This window comes from Lissotriton vulgaris, chromosome 7, assembly GCF_964263255.1.
Source record: "Lissotriton vulgaris chromosome 7, aLisVul1.2, whole genome shotgun sequence".
NCBI classification, from domain to species: Eukaryota; Metazoa; Chordata; class Amphibia; order Caudata; family Salamandridae; genus Lissotriton; species Lissotriton vulgaris.
The window spans coordinates 1,083,679,445-1,083,695,338 of record NC_141695.1 but is presented as its reverse complement, the minus strand read 5'-3'; the positions used below and the strand labels follow the sequence as shown (position 1 = coordinate 1,083,695,338).

General features: G+C 45.3%; 1 protein-coding gene across 3 annotated transcripts in view; it reads right to left on the bottom strand.

The window, feature by feature from the left end:
• SKP1 (S-phase kinase associated protein 1) overlaps window positions 1-12,012 on the bottom strand; it is a 141,731-nt gene extending 129,719 nt beyond the window's left edge. The window contains exons 1-2 of one of the 3 annotated variants that reach the window (XR_015297555.1): window positions 11,669-11,850; window positions 5,127-5,223 (exon numbers count right to left, since the gene is read on the bottom strand). Coding sequence is in view for 2 of the 3 variants with exons in the window: in XM_086931526.1 (XP_086787652.1) it covers window positions 5,127-5,223 (97 nt within the window). In the remaining variant the exon portion in view is untranslated. Of the gene's footprint in view, window positions 1-5,126; window positions 5,224-10,183; window positions 10,357-11,668 lie in introns of those variants that run through there. The other 2 variants (XM_086931526.1, XM_086931527.1) reach the window with 2 other exon arrangements.
• Between the last annotated feature and the right edge of the window lie 3,882 nt (window positions 12,013-15,894).

Genomic DNA, 15,894 nt, shown 5'->3' with positions numbered 1-15,894 from the left:
ATGCTGCAAGGCCTGCTAGAGGGGTGACCTACCTTTATCTTCAAGCAGTGCTGGTTGGCATGCCTCCCAGGAAGGGTGCCGTGTCGACTTTGTTTTCTCCCTCTTAGGGCCTGCAAGCTGCAATGGCATGGTCCCAATAAGGGGGTGGAGGACCTTCTTCAGCTCCCAGGTCCTAGGTACTTATGGTAACATTTACTAGGGACTTACAGGGGGTAGAAGTATCAACTGGGGATTTGTTTTTAGGGAAGATGCACTGGCACAGGGTACCTGGTTGGCAGGGACTCTGTGTGCTACAATTGAAACCACATCAAAGATAGGCAAAATGTGGGGGGCTAACAATGCAAGAGAGGCCCTTTCTCATAAAGCTGCATTCACTTTCTCAATTTCTAATCTAATTTCTAATTTAAAACATTTATAAAGCGCAGCGTGCACCGTACGGTTTCTTGGCGCTATTAGGGGGTTCGGCAACCGAGGACAAAAAAATGGAGCCTATAAGAGAGAGAAGGGGAGAGTTACACGGAGAAGGCCTGATTGAAAAGGAACGTTTTTAGATCCATGCGGAAAGAAAGATAGTGAGTGGCAGAACGGAGATGGTCAGGAAGGGAGTTCCAAAAAGTGGGAGCTAAGGTAGAGAAGTTGGTCCCACCCCACTTTTTACGTTTAAAACGTGGGATCTGAAGGAGAGACTTGGAAGAAGAACGAAGCTCTCTGGTGGGAACGTATTCTTTTATTAATGAAGAAATTAAGGCGGGGGCAGTGCCTTGGCGGGCCTGGAAGACCATGCAGCCGGTCTTAAAAAGGGAACGTTCCTTTACAGGAAGCCAGTGAAGCTCCCTGAGAAGGGGTGTGGAGTGGTGATAGCGTGGGAGATCATAGACCAACCGGGCCGCCTGGTTCTGGATCATCTGGAGTCTCCGCAGGCTGTATGCTGGGATGCCGTGGTAAAGGGCGTTGGCATAGTCCAGCCGCGATATCACCAGGGCGGCCATGATCAACTTAAGTGCTTGTGGGGAAAAAAAACGGGAAACAGTGCGGATGGTTCGGAGAGTGAGGAAACAGGAGGAGACCACAGAACTGATTTGTGAATGGAGGGTGAGCTGGTTGTTCATTTTAACACCCAGTGTTTTGACCGTGGTTGAGGGGGAGGGTGCGGGACCAAGAGAGGAGGGCCAGAAAAGGGAGTTCCAGGGGCTGGAAGAACCACCGGTGAGAACCAACTCGGTTTTGTCCGGGTTCAGCTTAAGATGGTTGTGGTTCATCCAGTCCCTGATGAATGTCATGGTTGACTGGAAATTAGAGACAGAGAGGGGAGAGGAAGATAGATCAAAGATGAGCTGGAGGTCATCCGCATAATTGTACACGGTGACCTCCAGCTGCTGGAGTGCAAAAATAAGAGGAAAGATATAAAGGTTGAAAAGTACAGGAGAGAGAGAGGATCCCTGGGGGACACCACAGGTGACAGGAAGTGGGGTGGTCGTAAAGTCTCCTAAACGGACCGCCTGGGTGCGGTCCCTCAGGAAGGAGGAGAGCCAGACCAGGGCTGATCCCCCGATTCCAGCCGCCTTGACACGGGATAGTAAGATGGTATGGTCCACCGTGTCAAAGGCGGCGGAGAGATCGAGGAGGACCAGTGCCTGGTGTTTGTTATAATCCATACCCTTCCTGAGGTTGTCTAGGACTGAGACCACAACTGATTCAGTCGAGTGCCTAGGACGGAAGCCGGCCTGGCGGGAGGCCAGTCCCCCATTAACCTCTACATGGGCGCTGAGTACCGCGGTGACATGGCGTTCCAGCACCTTGCCCAGATAGGGCAGCAGGGAAATGGGGCGGTAGTTGGCTGAGATGGACGGGTCAGCGCCAGGCTTCTTTAAGATGGGCACTATGGTGGCTGATTTGAGCGCAGGGGTCACTACTCCCTGTGCTAGGGAGCTATTGAGGAAAGTAATGGGGGGTTCAGGACAAAAGGAGTAGATTTGTTGCAGGATTCGTGCCGGACAGACGTCTGCCGGGGAACCCGACTTCACTTTGGGAAGTATCTCCAGAAATATTTCCTCAGTGAGGGGGGGAATGGAGGTAAGATGGCATTGAACGGTGGGAGGGGAGGGATCAACAAAGGCAGGCGAGGGAGGGGGGGGATGTTGGCCTTGATGGTTACGATCTTATCCAAAAAATAGGTGTTAAGTTGATCGCATAGAGGCTGGGAAGGAGGGATTTGGGGTGAAGCTCTGTCTGAAAAGGCCAGGTCATTCTCATTTCTCAAAGCTACATTCACTTTCTCCTTAGTGTCCACCATCTAGTCTGTTGCTTGGGAAAATCAAACTAAGTAGAAAGGAATGGCCTATGCATGAACTGAGATCAGGGCTTCAAGACGAATAAAAAACATGTCTGTGGGTGGTCTCAAAAATGGGAGGTGGCTTAAACGTGTAAACTACATTTCTGTGGTTCCCATAGCGTGCCACCAGACTAGTATTCTGATTCTTCTCTAAACTTTCTGTTAAAGCATTCAGATCTATAACAACTGACATACACCTAAATCCAAACAGAACTGGCTTTGCCAATGGTTGTTACAGGTTAATATAATAGTATTGGCTTGGCAATAAATAATTAACATTGAATGGTTCCCATTCTGAAACTTAGGGATTGAATTAAAAATTATCAAGGCCCGTGGAAGGGCTATTGGTTTTCAAAGTGTCTCAATCATTCCTATTATGTTCACTCTACATTAGACATGTAAACCCTTGTGCTCTCAAAAATGTGCGTCTTTTAAACCTGGTCTCTTTCCTCTTCAGAATATTAGATTAGCTCCCTCCTGTTTCAAATCTATTTTCTGGAATCACCCACTTCCCCAGACACACAATGCTTCCACTCACCTATAAGCACTGCATTTTCTTTTTCATTCACCTTGTCATTTTTTTGACAACTGTGCACCGCCTTCGTGTACATTTGTACAGAATCACATGTGCACCAGGAACATGTGACCATTACTTTGTGCACTTTGCAGAGGCCCTGGATTAACCATCTGAAAGGCACTGTGAGAAACTCACACTGCCATCTGCCTTACCTCCAGAACTCTCAATTATAAAACCATTCTAAAACAAGCACAGAGGCGACTCAGTTCAAAGTATGCATTACAGCAGTAGTATGCTACACAAAATAAACAGAAACACAACATGCTAAAAATAGCTAACATTCTTAGAGGATAAAAGAATAATTAAAAGAGTAATTATAGACAAGAACTTAATACCCGACACGGAGCACCTCATCGCTTTTTACATTTATTGTTCAGAAGTTGATCAGGATTTTTGCCTGTAAAGCTATGGACATGACTATTGAGCTTATTAGGGATCCTTTTCAATGTCACTTTTTAATTACTTCTCGGTTTGAGACTCACGGGAACCTGACTCTTGAAGCTCTGATTGAGACCAGGAGGGTGTGTGGCCTTCACTGCAAAGTATTCCTCCACCGACCAGTGAAAGGTGTTAAAATGCTGCTCAGCATGGTTTGCTCCAAGACTATGCAATCTTCATTCAGCCAAAGAACTGGATGTGCCCCAACCGTTAATAAAAGAGTAAAAAATAAATAAAGAGAACAAACACACCAACTGTGAGCCTATGCCCCTTCAGATTAGCCATTGAGCTTTGCCTACACACTTCGAGCCGGATTACAAGTTGGGTGGTTTGTGAACCACTGTAACTGCGGTTCGACCAAAGCGAGCTCAGCAGACAGACTGCCGTTATAACGAGATTGTCAGGATTGCCTTTGCAAAGACCGCAGTCAAACCGCTGACACCCTGAGACCAATGCGGTTGTGGTGGGGGAAGCGCAGCTACCATAGGGCAGTACTGAGTATTACGAGCTGGCTTTCTGATGAGCAGAATGCAGCGGTGGGACCACAATTTCCAGGTGGGTGTAAATTAAGGATTTGGGGTGCATAATCACCCCTTTCCTGTTCTTGCAGGCAGAGTTCCATGTGAACTCTTTGTATCCAGGACCACCCTTCACAGCAGCATCTTCACCCTGAAAAATGTGACCCTGTTTGCGGCGATCTACAGGTAATTACCTTATGTACCATATACACACTGCCTGAACTGCCCACATATGAGTCGGGCTCTGGTAATGGGTAGGAGGCATTTTTCCACATGTACCATGCATATGTGCTCATTTGACACATATGCAGTTGAAATGCTCACGCAGACATCATAGATATGGAAAAGCATTGTCCACCAAGTCCGCCCCAGCCACACCGCGATAAACTCGTAATACAGCGGTCTGAAGACCGCCAGCGTTGCGTCTTCTAGCAGTTGCGCTGTTTGGGAGGGGTGGACTGCCAGACTCTTAATCAGGCCCTTAAACTTGCATCTGAAACTGCATCTTTGCCACAAACGCATTCAGGGCCTAGAGACCATAGACCGATGCAGAGTACCCTCTGACAATTAGTCAAGACACTTACTAATACCATAAGACTTACAGATGTTACTATTGTTTTTTACTACATGTGGATAAAAAAACACTTTATCCAAACGAGAAAACTGCTGGATATTATATTAGATTTACCTTTACACATACTAACCTTCATGAACAAGCCTAGACTGTTCAACATTCTTACCCCATGAAATCAAGTAAAACATTTTAGAAATTGTACTTTTCTTCTGTGATTCCAGGGACAACGACAATATACGTCACAAGGATTGCCTAGTCACAGTTTACATCCCAATATCCTACTAATAGACAGCAGACAATGACAAAGCTCTACCTGCTGGTACAGCAGGCAGAGTTTGGAAGCTTAAAGGTGTGGTGCGATTTTCATTCTTTGTAATGTTGTTCCACTTACCATTCCATTTTCTGTCATAAATAAAGTAGTTAACATAAGAGCTTATGCCTTCAGTTGGAAATCATTTTGTAAAGTATTCTTGTAAAGTAACCTGCTTGCAGGGGAGATATACTGTGATCATAAATATCAGTGAAAATACTCTTATGACAAAGCTGATGACAAACACTTAACAGAAACACCCAAAGCTAGGCAGCCTATCAACAGTCCGCCAACATTCTATTGTCCTCACATTTACAATACAAATGTGCCACATTTTCGAAGGACTGATGTCACAAACTGGCAGCAAAACAACTTACCTTCCAACATGGTTTTGATTGTTACTGACTGCTTGGCAATTTCAACATCAACCTCGAAAATTTCTCCATCAGAACTCTGGAGTTTAATAGTAGGCATCTAAAGAGGTAATAAAAAAAATGTTAGGCCACAGTCTTAGTTTTGTTTGCAATGTATTACTGCTAATAGTGATCTGAAAAAAAGGCTGAGCGAGATCGAATATCAACCAGTTTACAGAGCCCTTGCTTCCCAGATAAGTACTTCACTTTGATGGGTATGCACCTCCAAAGAACAGGTAATGTGAAGTAAGGAAAAAGTTGCCCTCAATTCCTAGTCAAGTACATGATTATATTTTTCAACATGTGAGGGATATTTAGTCAGTCATCTTAAAATTACATTTACATGTGAACCATTCTCTTTAAAAGTGGACTGCATGAGAAAGCAAGGATGACAACTAATGTCTTAAGCTTCAGTGGACAACAGGTACCACCTTGGCAGCAGATGTATAGACAGAGCAGGTAAAGAACAGGCAGCTACAGAACAACTTTCCTCACACAGACCAGGTGCAGTATTTGCAGCAGCTGTGCAAACTCCCAATAGGGCTAGCATAACCAACGGTTCAAAAGACCAGAGTGGTAGGTGAAGGCCTGCACGTTTTGCATCACAGATCTGTTCTGTTGGACCCCGTACAAGCTGCCTATGAATCAGTTATGTTCCTGCTTACTAACAGAATATCCTTGGCTTTCGGAGAGGAGAAAAGCCAAAAGATCAAACAGAGGAGAGAGCAGTGTGAAGCACAGGAGCTCTAAGGTCATTGGGAGCTCTATGGGGTGGAGCAACAGGCAACTTGTAGTTGGGTGTGGTGCGGTTTTAGTCTAGATGAGCATTAGTGGGGATCCTGCTATTGCCATTCTCAAATGTCACCCAAGTCCCTCTATGTTAACCTTGAGGCCAAAGTCGAGTGTACTGCTTTGAACAAGTAGACTCAATTCCCAATGCAGATTTACACAGAACAAAACCAACCCACTTGGATATTTAAACAGAACCACTGTAAGTTGCCTGCAAGCATTAATAAACACGAACAGTAAAGAAGCAATCTCGCAAGAGAGCAAGCAATGGAGAAGATATAGAATGTAGTTGGTCATGTATGTGAGCTATGCATACTTTGAAACACCACCGCAATTCTATGACAGTGGTCATTTAGACATGCCAACTCGCACAGTGCCACCATGTGTCACACAAGTTCAGCTCCCTTCACACTGTTGCAAGAAAAACAAGCTGAAAACTACTGCACAAAGTTTTCCAGCTTGTGTTTGGAGGCAGTAAGAAGCTGATGCCCATTAACAGGAGTGTAAACACTCCATGGCATCTGTGACAGCCTCAGCAACCTTTGGTTTAATTTTGGAGGAGGGCAGTGGCTCTTAGGTAGCTATAAATGTGTTCCCCACCCGCTCCAAGGACCTGCTGCCTCCTCACGGTGAAATGTATTTTCAAACTGGCAGGCCTGGGCTGATGCACCACTAGGCTACTTCTCACCAAAATACAAATCCGGTGTTCACTATACAATACAAACTGGAAATTACCTCAATATGATGAAGGTTTCCTGAAGTGTCATTCTAAAGAGTATGATTGCTACTACTATGTTAAATTCGGTCTAAAAACATTGCTTGAGCAAAGCCAATAGGGCTGACTGATGTGCCAAAAGCATGTAAACATTTGGAAATACGTTTACAAGCGCTACATGCACAAATGCCGTGTATCACATTAAAGGTTGCCCTATTGGGTTTGCTCAATGCAGGAGTGAAAAGTAGCAAAAATATTAGCTTTGTATAAAGAAGACTTACAGGAGGCACAGACCTGAATCTGACAAACTGCAATGTTGGAGTGTGCTCTTCAGATGCAAAATAGTCCCCAATGGACACAAAACAGCCTACAATAGGGTCAGACTAAAACTCCTCTAGGTGAAGCAAAGTCCACTGTACATACATTTTAAAGAATCGATAACTATGTCATACAGGAAGATGCACTGCCAAGCCAGACCTAAGAGCACTATGCACACGTCTGTCTACAGGTTGCCTTAACAGAAACAATATCAACAGTCACAAAGAATCAGAAAGAAAATCGAACGAATAGAAAAACCTAACCATTTCAAAAATGAATTTCGGACAGAACGCCAGGGCACACAAACTATGCTACTCATCCTTAAAATGTAATTTGGTATGTCAATGAGGAATAAGAACACAAGCAGTGAAGTTAAGGCGGCTAGGACCTCATATCTTCTGTTGGCTTAAAGAGGCCAGAACGGGTATAAAACAAAGAAAGGCGAGAAACTCGCTTGCACTTTGTTTCTAATGTTGAATCTCAACACCAATTCTACGTCACATCCGGAGGCTCAGATTAGGCTTCTCAGTCTTTACTGCAAATTGAATAGCAGCCAATATTTTTTGTTTTTAAAAACATTAAACAAACTACGTTTCCCATCAATATAACGGTATCGTCATATGTCGAATGCGCCCATCACCATAGTTGTAACTCCATAAATGTCTGAGACATCATTGTGCCTCCTTTTACTTTCCTGCTGCAGCCGAGTTAAGTACTTATCTATACATATTACTATATATGTTTCTACTGTTAACTTTTCAATGTTCTTGTATATTCTTGATGTGATGAGCCCACAGTGTGTTCGCATTTTGTCCACCGCAGGACCTTGAGCACTGACAATGCGTGATCTTTACCCATTTTTTATTCCATATATTATTTTAGTCACTGTTTGTTTCCTTTAACATATTTGCTTCCATGTTGGTCTAGCAGTGGTCTCCTCTAGTCACTGACTCGAAGTCTTAGTGGAACGGCCAGAAAGTGGACTGCACCTGTCGAATCAACAACCCAGTCCTCCGTCTAGTTCTGTCATTGAGGTCCACGCAGGTTATTCCTTTACCCGGGTTGTTTATTAAGGGGCTGCATTGAAGCTCCTAAACGTGTGCGGACCTTCACCCTGCAATCTTGGATATTCTTGAGGCGGTGCTCCCCAGTGATACCACCAACCCCCACAGCACACCGTGGGTTGTCAAAATTGTATTAGGTTCATCCTACGTGACCAAAAGCGGTACAAAAGGGGGTGGTGATGGACGGAGCATCTGAATCAAACACTCACACCCAGTCAAAAGATCTGGGTTTAATCCATCACCGTTCTTTAGCCCACTCTGCCACCCCAGTTCAGACATGGCTATATGCAAATCAGTCTGACCATGTGCCTCATGGAACAGTCCAGCCCAAACTGCCAAGCCATGTCTTCCCTGGATTGGAAACAAGCTTCCGAGGACCGGTTTCTGGCATTCCAGCCGTCTTCAGCCCGGCTTGCTTGAATCCAGTGGCAAAGTGAGCAAGGGACTCACGCCTGAGCATACCCTGCCACACTTATGGCGGCCAAAAGCGGTACAAAAGGGGGTGGTAATGGACGGAGCATCTGAACCAATCAAACACTCACAACCAGTCAAAAGATCTGGGTTTAATCTATCACCGTTCTTTAGCCCACTCTGCCACCCCAGTTCAGACATGGCTATATGCAAATCAGTCTGACCCTGTGCCTCATGGGAACAGTCCAGCCGAACTGCCAAGCCATGCCTTCCCTGGACCGGAAACAAGCTTCCGGGGACCGGTTTCTGGCATTCCAGACGTCTTCAGCCCGGCTGAGTGTTTGATTGATTCAGATGCTCCGTCCATCACCACCCTCTTTTGTACCGCTTTTGGCCACCATAAGTGTGGCAGGGTATGCTCAGACGTGAGTCCCTTGCTCACTTTGCCACTGGATTCAAGCAAGCCGAAGTCTGAAAGAGTAGTTTTTACCCCCGATGGAGAATATCCCGAGCACGTCGGCTAGACTAATCCTGAACATCCCAAGCCGCAACCACATCACCGGCCACATGAGGCCTTCACTAGCTACCTATCAACAAAAGAGTTACCTTAAAACTCCTCATACATGCCTTCAAAGCCCTCCACAACGCTGGATCTGCATACCTCAACCTAGGCCTCTCCTTCTACACGACCACCAGCCATCTCTGCTCTACCCAACTTGCCCTGTCCACAGATCAGCAAGACCAAGGCTGGAGGAAGATCCTTCTCCTACATTGCCTCTGCACCTCAGGCAATACCCATGGTTCACGCAATTCAGGAAGGACCTCAAGACCTGCCTCTTAGACTGAACCACATAGCACCTCCCGGTCCCCCGCCCCCCGCTCCCTTGGGACCCTTTAGGGTAAGTAGTTGCGCTTTATAAGAAACTTGATTAATATAAACGCTAAATCCCCAAGATAAAAGTGAATTGTTATGCACTCTCTGGTTGGGTCAATGCAGGCCTTCATCTGATGAAGGTTGGTGAGAAGTACTGTTAAGCGGAATACTGGGAACAACCATTCTTCAAGGAGTTACGGAAAGATAAAAACTGAAGCAACACATGCACAAAAAATAGCTACGCACAGTAATATCAGAGCTCCAATATGTAAGTGCTACAACTGACAAAACAGAACGATGCCCTGCATGTTGCCGTTCATGTTGGCGCATACTTCTATTAACGTCAACTCGAGCAAAATGTGATAGTTTCAATTCACTAAATTCAATTAAAAAAATTACTTCGTTCTTAATCAAACTACGTCGGATATGCTTTCAGTACTCTATCAGTTCACAGAGAATGCATGTTAAATAAACATTTGATCTGAAGCAGCTTACTAAAGGTTATCACAATTCTCGCTGCTGAAGAACGCCCGAGATTAAGTTATCCTACTACTCCAAAGTGGTCCTGGCAATGAGGCCAGCTGATCTCCAGTAGCTATAACATTTAACAAGTCATCCCCGCCTCCCCCCGCACCTCCAGCAAACTAAAAGCCCGAATTTTAATCCGCAATTAAATCACAAGGTACACGCCCTGAACTTCCAGTCGAACTCAATGTCTATTCTGCGTTCTTCAGCTGCACATAGTGGTTTGTTTGCTATTCAGTGTACTTATCAGGTGTTACTAGGGACACTTGGGAGTGGCGAACGAACCCGTTTGGACACAATCGTAGCCATGCAAAGATCAACATACCAATACGGGATTCAGATACTATAAAATACGTCGTATGGATCAACTCGGACAATCGACTTCTACAGACTCGGTGAGGTCAGAAGCGTTTAACTGTTGGCATGGTGATAACTGCTTAGTCACCACGCCTGGCACTGCTGCAGGGAAAGGGTTACCGTGAATCCACTTCCTGCTCTGCGCAGTAACACCTTGTGCAAAATCGAAGCCATTCGTTCATATTTGAATTGTAAAACACCCTTGAACGCTAAGGTTGAAGTCCTATTAAGCAGTGGGACTAAAGTAATATAGCGTTACTGAGAGTGCCCAATGATAAAAAAAGAGGCCAATCGTTAGAGTGACCAGACGTTCCGAATTTCCCAGGCAGACCCGCTTTTCAGGGGACTATGTCCCGACGATATTTCTTAATTGTTAATACACGTCCCGGTTTACGGGACACAACAACTCATCCGTACAGGAAAATTGAGAGGGATGGTGTACTCGGCGCCACAACAAATTCGTTACATAATATACTCCAAGTCTCTTTGCAGCTTGGTATATAGAGATGTATTCATTTGTATTATGAAAAAGGCTACGGCAAAACAGTGACAGGCCAGATGTATACCTTGATCATTGTCAGCCTTTAGTTCTACTAATATGGCTGGCCTGTACCTGCTTTCTTCTCAAAACGTACTCACCCTACAAATGGCAGGGGTTTAGCAGTATAAATAACGTGTTCGTGACCAATGTTGGTAATAAGTGGCACTAGGCTTCTGTCTGCCTATGTTTACAACCCCCCCCCCCCCCCCCCAACTTAACCAAGTGTCAAAAGACATCTGACTTGACAGCTCAGAGTCCGCCCCAGAAACACTATGAATATGTTTGTGAGGAAGTCGAGAGGCGTTTTCTAGAACGCTACTTAAGAGAATATATCGTCAGCGTTACAAAATCAATTAAATACAATTGACAAGCCGGGTCACGCAAAGTAGACACATTTGGATACACAAAGTAACAAGCTTCGAAAGTCTGGACGACTCTACAATTATGTAATTTAATTACCAAAACTTAAACTAAAAGTAAGCGAGGGGAGTAAACAGACGTTGGGGGCTAGATACCAACATGGAAAGAGGTATAGATTATGCCAGAGGATCCTGAGGATGAAGATAGGCGGGTGAGTTTAAAGTACAGGGTAAAGGATCGGGCAGGAAGTTGTATAGGAGAACTAGCTCAAACGAATGAACACGAAGGAGAAAATGGGGCATGAGGTGGCAAAGCAATCAACGTATTAGGTGGGACTGAAGGAGGTAGTGACATAAAGGTTCTTCAACAGAGAGGAAGAAGATGGGAGTTCGGGGTTTAGGAGTAAACTACAAGGGGGTAGGAAGAAGAAAGTACATAAAATGAGCTGCTGTAGTAGGGTGAAGGCAGGTGTAGAAGGCCCTTCCAGTTCACAGGGCCAAACCCTGAAGTTTCCCTTCCAATTCACATCTTCCCCCACCGGCCCGCACTCACATTGTCTCCAGTACCCGGAGGCGGTGATGAACGTCTCTGACGGGCCGAAACTGCTACTGGGCCCGCACACACTGAGCACCGCGCGCAACAGCCCCAATCCCGCTTGTAGCACACGCACGAGCGTAACGTCACAGACCGCAGCGACTTTAGGCTGCCCACTCAGCTGCCTGTCCTACTGCACTGCGGGCCTGAGCAGGGCGCTAATGGAAACAGAAAACAGACGCAGCCGCCTCAAAGGCCAGATTTCGCGAGCAGAGCACGCCCTGCCTCTCAAACGAGAGCTTCGCTGCACAGAGCTTAACCGCCGCCGGTGTTTTAACACTTCATGTGTAATGTCGGAGTCCATATTTTAAACTCCCAACGGCGTCTAAGTAAGGAATGATAAGGGAGACCCCCCAGGAAAAAATAAAGTGCTAAATTCTATATAGTGTAACTGGGCGAAAGTGTAGCCACCGCCTGATCGGTAACGTCGGAATCCACAATTTAGCGAATTTAGTCGTATCAAATTAAAGGAAATTAAGGTGGAGAATGGGAGATTCACACAAAGAACTAGAGCGCTAACTTCTGTAGCGGTGCCGTCACAAAATGGCATTTCATGGACGCCATGCTGCTGAAACTGCAAAAAATAGAATGAGATGGTAATATCGGGTTATGTTTATGCTAAAGTGACTTGCTGCTCATTGTTCTAGTCTTTGCCGTGCCAACAACTCTCTGAAGGCTGGCATATACTCCACCCCACACCCATCCAACTCAGGTGGCACAAGACATGTGACCCTGGTAATAAAAGGGGCCAGCCGCATGTTTTTATTTTTATTTTATTTATGCGTTTTTATATAGCGCGGACTTTACCCGAATGTGTCAGAACGCTTCACAATAGTAACAGAAAAATTACAAATGAACAAATTACAAAAGCAGACGATAAGTTACATCAGGTAAAAGTGACAACTGTGAGCAAACAAAATACATGAGGTAGCAAACAGTGTAATACAGGAGGAAAGAGTGACAAGTGTGCAGGTTACAAAAGAAAACAAAGTACATTTAGAGGTAATATACTGCAAAATATGCTAGACACAGAGGCACAAGAACAAACGTTACGTAGGCAATGGTGGCACTTGTGCATGTATCAAAAGCAAACATAATGTGAGAGGTAGCAAAGTGTGTGTTACAAGAGAAAAGTGGAGCTCGCTAGCCGCAACGTGACAAGGGGAAACCTACCTTCTGACTCCCTCAGCCTCGGGTCGTATTTGGAGCATTTGGCAGCACTTTTGGTGTTTTAGGACAGGCGCCGGACTGCGAGGTCCAGCACCCTCAGCGGCTTGACATTCGCCGCAGCTGGAGCCTCTTCCCGCCCCAGCCTACTTAGCTCCACCCACATCCGCGCACCGCGCGCGGGTGCAGCGCGGGCGAAGCCCGGGCCAAGGGCGGGCCCATTTAACCCTGTTCGAGACCGGCAGAGACAGGACCGGGCCATACCTCTTGGCTCTCACATTCATCTGCCTGAGGGGGACGCCTCAAGAACTGTAAGTTAAAACTTTTTTCTTGCCCGGGGGTTCCTGTTCTATAAGATGGCCGGCCGCGAGCCTAGGAGCAAAACCACATCTGCGACCAGCAACACAGCAGGAACTCTGGATAATTATATCACCAGAACTACTTCACTCATATCCAATGAAATCTCCATTCTGGAAAAGCACTTATCCCAAGAACTGTTAAACACCAAAAGATCTTCACTGGGACATATTAGGAATGCTAAATCGCCAGTTAAGGGTGTGGTCACAATCAGTAGCTGTATTGAAATGTTGGATAATGTGGTAAACGAGGGGGCAGGTGCCTTGGGGGGACTCCGTCGCAGTGTAGCAATAGTAACGATCAAAGTACTTGTGTAAGTATCAAAAGCAAACATAATGTGAGAGGTAGCAAACAGTGTGTTACAAGAGAAAAGTGGCGTGTGCATGTTACAAAAGAGAACCAAACACAGAAACAAGGATGATACTGCAAAAGATGGCATACACTCCAACCACACAAACACACTGGGAAGGCACTTCCATAGTCATGGAGAATAGAGATTTCAGTGATGGGAGGTCTTTCTTCTGATAAGAGAGAGTGCGTGAATTACTTTAGGAGGTGTCTTTGGAGGAGGAGAACTTTGAGGTCCGTTTTAAAGACCTGGGAGGAGGTGGTGGTCCGGAGCTGAGGCGGAAGTGAGTTCCATATTCTCACCGCGTTGCCTGAAAAGGATTGGGCCATCGATATTTCCTTCTTGAAAGTGGGCGGTTCAAGCAGTAGATTTTCCGCATTACGTGAAGGTCTAGAGCCTCCAGAGAGTTTCAGCTTGTTCACCAGGTAGCGTGGAGAGGAAGAGTGTAAGGCTTTGTGGGTGATACAGGCAGTCTTGTAGATAGCTCTAGCCTCGATGGGAAGCCAGCGGAGGGTGGATAACATCGGTGTGATGTGGTCGCTTCTTTTGGCCCCATAAATGAAACGAGCTGCTGAATGGAGAACAGATCTAAGGGGGGACAAGTGGAATTTGGGGAGGCCACTAAAAAGAGAATTGCAGTAATCCAGTCTGGAGAGGACCAGCGATTGCACCAGGGTTTTAAGGTCCTGCACCGGGAAAAAGCGACGAATTCCCCAAAGAAGGCGCAATTGGTATCGAGCAGACTTAGCAATTGAATTGATGTGGGAGATTAGATTTAGTTTTTTGATTTAGTTTTTTGTCGAGTATGACACCAAGGGATTTTGCGCTGTCGACAATGATGGGTTTATTGTTAAGTAGATTCATCTGATCCATCCATGATTGAACCGGGGGAGGAGAGAGTGAGGAGGAGAGGAGGAGGAATTCAGTTTTGGAGGGATTCAGAATCAGTTGATGAGTTGACATCCAGTTTTGAATGGAGTCGAGAGTGGAGCTTAGGAAGGAGAGATCGTGACCGGAGGCGACCTTGAGGTAGATTTGAGTGTCATCTGCATAGAGATGATAGTGGATCCCGGATTTACTTAGGAGATTTCCCAGTGGTTCTAAATAGAGATTGAACAAAGTGGGCCTTGGGCCAGTTCCACTAACTAGATTCCTTTGCCAGTATTCCAAGTGCATGGGGGCTTAGGGCCCCACCACACTACATATGCATCTTTAGTAATGCTTTTACGATAAACCTTCACTTAGTAGCAGGATGCTTTTAGTAACTATATTTGGCCACACATTAAAAATGTATTTAAAAGAGTAAATCTGTTTTCAAATATATGGTCGCCCTTTCCTATTCACCCCAAATGAATAATGCTATATGAAGTTTTTCTTCAGACACCAGTATTCATATTCTTACAGGATTGCAAGTGTCATGCCAAGGAAATACGTTTTAAGTGGCCTGGAATTTTTGGGAGGCGCATTATTTAAAAGAAGTGTGGCCAAAGACACATAACAAAGATTTCTTTCCAAGAGACTAGTTTATGTAAATAATGGTGTGGTTTAAATGTGACTTAAAGTCATGTGCTTCTCACAGAAGACCAGCACTGACTGCTTAATTTGTTAAAGAAAAAAAAAAGGTGCCAGTGTCCTTGTCAGGAGGCTACGCAGCTTGCACCACCCCTTGCACCCCACTCGCGCTGCGCGTGACCGAACCATCACAAATAACCATCACACTCATACAAGTGTGACAATGCAGACTTTAAATATACATTAAAATGATTAATACTTGCTGCCCAAGCTATTCTCATAGCTTCCAAGCTATTATTATAGCTTTTGGTGGCAACTATTACTGATTTTAATATACATTTGATTATTAAACAACTACTGTTGTGCTACTCAAGAAATTAGACAAACAGCACCACCATATGGCAGGTTGTCAAAAGAACTGGTGTTGAAACTAAAGTGCGGTGCCAGCACCGAAAACCACAGGCCCAAATTATGCACTGGCCAGACCAGACCAGTATTTGGGTGTCTCAGAGGTTTCTGTCATTACATTGAGACATATTACACAACAACAAACACATTCACCAAGAACAAACAAGACTTGGCTTTGCCGGTGCTTGTTAGCTTACTAATTTTGTTGTGAATAATTAGAATGTAAAACTTCCCAGCTATAGCAAAGGGAAAATTGTGTTCTGTTAAGCATACAGGGGTGAGGACTATGCATCTACAATTTGAGCACCTCCCTGCCACGGGTAACAACTATAACTATGATGCAGCCGTTACAGCGCTCAATGCCCATTTTGACCCACAGTCAAATTAGACT